This window comes from Opisthocomus hoazin, chromosome 38 (assembly GCF_030867145.1).
Source record: "Opisthocomus hoazin isolate bOpiHoa1 chromosome 38, bOpiHoa1.hap1, whole genome shotgun sequence".
Lineage (NCBI taxonomy): Eukaryota > Metazoa > Chordata > Aves > Opisthocomiformes > Opisthocomidae > Opisthocomus > Opisthocomus hoazin.
The window spans coordinates 1547772-1553993 of record NC_134451.1 but is presented as its reverse complement, the minus strand read 5'-3'; the positions used below and the strand labels follow the sequence as shown (position 1 = coordinate 1553993).

The 6222-nt window shown below is 64.5% G+C and overlaps 1 protein-coding gene across 1 annotated transcript; it reads left to right on the top strand.

Annotated features, from left to right (window-relative positions):
• Positions 1-233: 233 nt before the first annotated feature.
• On the top strand, positions 234-4724 carry LOC142365369 (ADP-ribosylhydrolase ARH1-like). Its single transcript, XM_075446104.1, has 6 exons — positions 234-289; positions 639-764; positions 912-1151; positions 3568-3647; positions 3724-3907; positions 4351-4724. The coding sequence occupies exons 1-6, from the start codon at positions 234-236 to the stop codon at positions 4721-4723; spliced, it is 1059 nt and encodes a 352-aa protein (XP_075302219.1). The 3' UTR covers position 4724.
• Positions 4725-6222: the final 1498 nt, after the last annotated feature.

Below are 6222 nucleotides of genomic sequence, written 5' to 3'. Positions count from 1 at the left end.
CTTTGGGTTCCCCTCACGTCCCTGCGTGCCCCTTTGGGTGCCCCCTCACACTTTTGGGTGCCCCCCATGTCCCTCTGTGCTCCCTTGGGTACCCCCAGACCCCTTTGGGTACCCCCAGAAGACTTTGGGTGCCCCCCATGTGCCCATTTGGGTACCCCCCCACCTCTTTGGGTGCCCCCCCCATGTGCCTGTGTGCCCCTTTGGGTACCCCCAGATCCCTTTGGGTGCCCTCCATGTACACCTTTGTGTACCCCAGACCCCTTTGGGTGCCCCCCAAGTGCCCATCTGGGTACCTCCACACCCCTTTGGGTGTCCCCCATGCCCCTCTGTGCCCCTTGGGTACCCCCAGACCCCTCTGGGTGCCCCCTCTCTCCCTCCTGGCTGCCCCCCACCCCCCTTAGGGTGCTCCCCCAAAATCTGCTGTTCCCCTCTGGGTACCCCTAGCCCTCTTTGAGTGCCCCCCCACTCCTTTGGGTACCCCCCGTGTCCCTCTGTGCCCCTTTGGGTACCCCCAGACCACTTTGACTTCCCCCTGTGTGCCCCTTTGGGTGCACCCACCCCTCTCTGGGTGCCCCCCTCCCCCACCTCCCTCCGTACCCCCCTGGGTGCCCCCCCAGAGCCCCCCATTCCCCTCTCAGTGCATTTTGGGGCCCGCTGGAACCTTGGCCCCCCCAGGGACGGAGACCCCGGGGTCCCATTGCCGTGGAGGGACCCGCCGTCTCCCTGGCACCCCTCCCGCCCTTCTCCTTAAGGGCCCCCGGCCAGTGCTGGCCCCCTGCCCCGACCCTGCCGGGCGTCCCCAGCTGTCCCCTGCATGGCAGAGCCGTGAGTGTCCCCGGGGGTCCCCAGCACACCCCACCCCCACCCAGCACCCTCCTGACCCCCCCCCGTGTCCCGTTCCCCCCCCCCAGGGTGTCCTCACTGGAGGCCTACGAAGCGGCCATGGTGCTGAGCGGGGTGGGGGACGACTTGGGGTACCGGGGGTCCCGCTGGGAGTACTGCCCCTCGGGCCCCCAGATCCACGCCGAACTGGGCAAACTGGGGGGGCTGCGGGCCATCTCCCTGGAGCCCCCCGAGTGGCCCCTCAGTGACGACACCATCCTCCACCTCGCCACGCCGAATGCCTGGCCAGCGGTGAGGGGGGGGCAGCGGTGAGGGGCTCCGCTGCGCCCCATGGAGCCGGAGGGGGGGTCCCGGGGGGCTGGGAGTGTCCCCGTCGTACCCCAGAGCCGTGGGGGAGGGGGATGGGGCGGGGGTGGAGGGTCCCCTTTCTGAGCCCGGGCTGCGTGTGGGTCCCCTGGGGATGGGGGGGCATTGGGGGCTCCCCCTGGAGCTGTTTTGGGGGGTCCCCCCGACCCAGACTGGGGGGTCCCTGGGAGGGGGTTTTGGGGGTCCCCGACCAGCCCTGGGAAGGGTTTGGGGGCACCCCAATTCCACCCCACCCTTCTCGGGGCTCCACTGAAGCTCCCTATTTGCCCCCCCAAAAAAACCAAAAAAATTTGGGGGGTGGTCCCCGGTTCTCCTCGAGAGGGGCCCCCATTGCCCCTCCCAATTTGGGGTGCTGGGGGGGGGCTTGTCTCTTTCTCGTTCAATTTGGGGTGCTCGGGGGGATTCCCCCTTTCCCCTGGCTTTGGGTTGTTCGGGGATGTTGGGGGGTCCATGGTGGGGGGGTTCGCCTTTCCCCTCCAGTTTTGGGGGTTAGTTGGGGGGGGGGTCCCAATTTCCCTTCAGTTTTGAGGCATCCTTGGGGGGGGGGGGTCACCCTTCTCCTCTAGTTTTGGGGGGTCTATGGGGAGTCCACCCATCCCCTCCAGTTTTGGGGGTTCATGGGGGGGATCACCCTTCCCCTCCAGTTGTGAGGCATCCATGGGCGGGGGGGGGGGGGGGGGGAATCACCTTTCTCTTCTAGTTTTTAGGGGCCATGGGGGGAGTTACCCTTCTCCTCCATATTTTGGGGGTCCATGGGTGGGGTCACTCTTCCCCTCTACTTTTGGGGGGTCCATGGGTGGTTCACCCTTCTCTATTTTTTGGGGGTCCATGGGGGGGGTCACCCTTCCCCTCGAGTTTTGGGGGGTCCATGGAGGAGGGGCTCACCTTTCTCCACCAGTTTTGGGCGGTCCATGGGGGGGGTTACCCTTCTCCTCTATTTTTTGGGGGCTGGGGGACGGGGACAGGGTGGGGGGGGGAGCTGGGGGGGCGGGTGGGGGGTGGAGACCTGAGGGGCTTGGGAATGGGGACTTGGGAGGTCAGAGGTGGGGGGACAGGGAGGGGAGAGGGATGGAGACATGGGGGGGTCAGGGTTGGGGAGATGGGGACATGGGGGTGTCAGAGCTTGAGGGATGGGGACAGGGAGGGGACAGGGATGGGGACATGGGGGGGTCAAGGATCGGGACATGGGGACATTACGGAGTCAGAGCTGGGGGGACAGGGAGGGGACAGGGATGGGGACATGGGGGGGTCAGGGATGGGGACATGGGGACATGGGGGGGGTCAGAGCTGGAGGGATGTCAGGGATGGGGACACAGAGGGGACAGGGATGGAGACATCGGGGTGTCAGAGCTGGGGCAATGGGGACATGTGGGGGACAGGAATTGGGACAATGGGGGTCTCAGAGCTGGAGGGGACAGGAAGAGGGAGGGGACAGGGACAGGGACACGGGGGTGCCAGGGGTGGGGATGGGGACTTGGGGGTTCAGAGCTTGAGGGACAGGGTGGGGATGGGGAGTTGGGGGTGTCAGAGCTGGAGGGATGGGGACGTGGGGGGGTCAGGGATGGGGACACGGGGTTGTCAGAGCTAGGGGACAGGGACACAGAGGGGACAGGGATGGGGACACAGGGCTGTACGACATGGGGACATGGGGACACGGAGACAAGAAGGGCTGGGGGGACACAGGGACAGGGACATTCGGGGGGTCAGAGCTGAGGGGACAGGGAGGGGACAGGAATGGGGACATCGGGGGGTCAGAACTGGAGGGATGGGGACATTGGGGATGTCAGGGATGGGGACACGGAATGAACAGGGACAGGGAGAGGACAGGGATGGGGACATTGGGGGGTCAGAGCTGGGGCAATGGGGACATGGTGGGGACAGGAATGGGGACATGGGGGTGTCAGAGCTGGAGAGGACAAGGGGTGATGGGTTTTGGGTAACTGGGACGTGGGGGTGCCAGGGGTCGGGGCGTGGGGACAGGGCGCCCTGGGGGACACTGAATGGGAGGACAATGACAGGGAGGAGGGGACATGGGGGTCACAGAACTTAGAGGGGGGCACACATGAAGCTGGCGGGGCCAGAGGGGATGAGGACAGCGGGGCCAGCGGGGACAGGGGCGATGGGAGGGGGCAGGGCCGGGGCTGGGGATGTGGGGATGGGGACATGGGGGTGTCAGAGCTGGGGGACAGGGACATGGGGGTGTCAGAACTGGGGGGACGGGGACATGGGGGTGTCAGAGCTGGGGGACAGGGACACGGGGGTGTCAGAACTGGGGGGACGGGGACACGGGGGTGTCAGAGCTGGGGGACAGGGACACGGGGGTGTCAGAGCTGGGGAACGGGGCCGCCGCCCGCGCAGGTACCCGCACGCCCGGGAGCTGCCGACGCTGATCCGGGTGAGCGTCGAGAGCGGGCGCATGTCCCACCACCACCCCACCGGTGGGTGCCAGGCGGGACAGGGATCCAGGGGGGCGGGGACCCTGGGGGGACCCCCTGACCCCCCCTGTCCCCACAGGCTACCTCGGGGCGGTGGCGGTGGCCCTCTTCGGGGCTCTGGGGGCGCGGGGGGAGCCCCCGGAGCGGTGGGGGGCCGAGCTGCTGCGGGTCCTGCCCCTGGCGTGGGGCTACCTGGAGGGGGCCGGGGTGGCCGTGGGGGACAACGTGGCCGCCTGGCCCTTCTTCAGGGATGCCTGGCGCCGGTGAGGGGCTGGGGGCACTGGGAGCACTGGGAGGAGGGGCAGGGTCCTGGGGGGGCCCACAAGGCGCTCTCGGAGTCGTGGCGGATGCCGTACTGGTGTCACTGGGGTCACTGTGGTCACTGGGGTCAATGGTGTCCAGTCTGGCCACAGGGTCACCAGTGCCCGTCCTGTCCCTGCTGCCCCCAGTGTCCCCATGACCCAGTGACTCCTGTGTTCCCAGTGACCTCAGTGTCCCCATGTTCCCAGTGACCCCAGTGTCCCCATGACCTCAGTGACCCCAGTATCCCCAGTGACCCCAGTGTCCCCACGTCCCCACTGACCCCAGCATCCCCAGTATCCCCAGTATTCCCAGTGACCCCAGTGTCCCCACGTCCCCACTGACCCCAGCATCCCCAGTATCCCCAGTGACCCCAGTGTCCCCAGTCACCCCAGCATCCCCGCAGGTACCTGCAGTCCCGGGGGTTCCTGGAGGGCCGGGGCCCCCCGCAGCTGCCCCCGCTCCTGTTGCCGGGCAAGCGTGACGCGGCGTACCTGGGCTGGGCGCTGGACGGGTGGCCGGGGCACAGCGGCCACGACGCGCCCATGGTGGCCCTGGAGGCCGTGCTGGCAGCCAGCGGGTGCTGGGGGGACCTGTGCGCCCGGGGGGTGCTGCACGGCGGGGACAGCGACTCCACGGGGACCATCGCCGCGGGGTGCTGGGGGCTGCGCCACGGGCTGGCCGCCATCCCCCCCGGCCTGCACCGCCACCTCGAGTACCGCGGGCGGCTGCGTGACGCTGCCCACCGCCTCCACGCGCTGGCCTGGGGGGGATGCTGAGACCCCCCACAGCCCCCTGGTCACCTTCTGCCCCCAGACCCAGGTCCCCAGGGTGCGCAGGGAACTTCGTGGGGTGCTGGAGGGTTCGGGAGGTTCTCTCGGAGTCATCATGGAACTTCATGGGGTGCTGGGGGGCTCAGGAGGGTCCTTGGGGTCAGCAAGGACATTCCAGGCGTGCTTGGGGGGCTTGGGAGGTTCTCTGGTGTCATCAGGTACCTTCATGGGATGCTGGGGGGCTCAGGAGGGTGCTTGGGGTCATCAGGGACCTTCCTGGGATTCTGGGGGGCTTGAGAGGGTCCTTGGGGTCAGCAGGGATCTTCATGGTGTGCTGAGGAGGCTCGGGAGGTTTTCTCGGGGTCATCATGGAACTTCATTGGGTGCTGGGGGGCTCAGGAGGGTCCTTGGGGTCATCAGGAACCTTCATGGGGTGCTGAAGAGGCTCGGGAGGTTCTCTGGGGGTCATCAGGGATATTCATGGGGTGCTGAGGGGGTGTCGTGTTAATTTGGCAGAAAATAAACCCCCTGCTTTCTAACACTCTTCACCGGAGTGAGAGGCTCGGTGCGGCTAGGTTTGAATTCTGAGTGATGTCCAATTTGCCACTACCAGTCCAGTCGCGTTTAATACGTATATTAAACTACCACGACTCTGGATACACTCTTAGCAGTCTGCACCTTCAGTCCAGTCGTGCTCATGAACTGGCACGGCCACATTTGGTCGCGTTCAGTGAGAAACTGTGACAACTGGCTCCTGAAACAGTGCAGTTTTATTTGTGCAACAGATATATAGGTTTTTTGAATTGCCGGTGAGAGTGACTGTCTGCAAGAAAGCACGTGCAAATCGAAAACGCGTGAAAAGGTCATAAATAATACAGCCTGGCTATAAACATTAGGGAGTAACTATTCCCGAGAAAAGCGCTTAACTGAAGTCTCACCCAGGGCGTCCCAAGGGGGGGAGAAGCAAGGCTCAGCCCGTCGGCCAGTCCCGGTTGTCGGAGGCAGTCTGAGGTGGAGTTTCCCTTGACTCGCTCACGGTGTTATCTTCTTTTCCTCCAAAGATCTTCTTCTCCGAAAATCTACGGTGTTATCTTCTTCTCCGAAAATCCCCCATTTCCCTGGCTATTTTTATAGCCTTTCTGCCTTTAAGGTGGAGTTTGAGTGACTGAAGTCATACAGACCTTTTATCATGATTGGTGTAAAATTGTCTCGCTTCACGTTTAAAGGTAGAGTTTACGAACAATCGAGAGCGCAGACTCGAAGAGGGGTGGTCGCACCTCGGAGGCGGGTAGCCTTCGGGATGGAGGTGTGTTTTGGTATTAAAATGATAATAAAACGAGCAAAGTTCACAAGAGTATAGCACTTTGGCAAGGTTTCGAAAACCTGTTGGCTCAGTGGGCCAGCTGAGCTGCTGATCAGTTCTAGAGAACCATTTCTTCCGCTTTATCATCACGGAGCAGGGCCACGGAGTCTCCACTCCGTTCCGTCCTCTATGGTACATTGCA

Excerpts from the sequence above, each read along its gene's own strand:
- LOC142365369 (XM_075446104.1), top strand. The coding sequence starts at position 234 with ATGTACACCTTTGTGTACCCCAGACCCCTTTGGGTGCCCCCCAAGTGC. Across the intron at positions 3,648-3,723 it reads GTCCCACCACCACCCCACCG|GCTACCTCGGGGCGGTGGCG; the intron begins GTGGGTGCCAGG and ends CTGTCCCCACAG. Across the intron at positions 3,908-4,350 it reads TTCAGGGATGCCTGGCGCCG|GTACCTGCAGTCCCGGGGGT; the intron begins GTGAGGGGCTGG and ends GCATCCCCGCAG.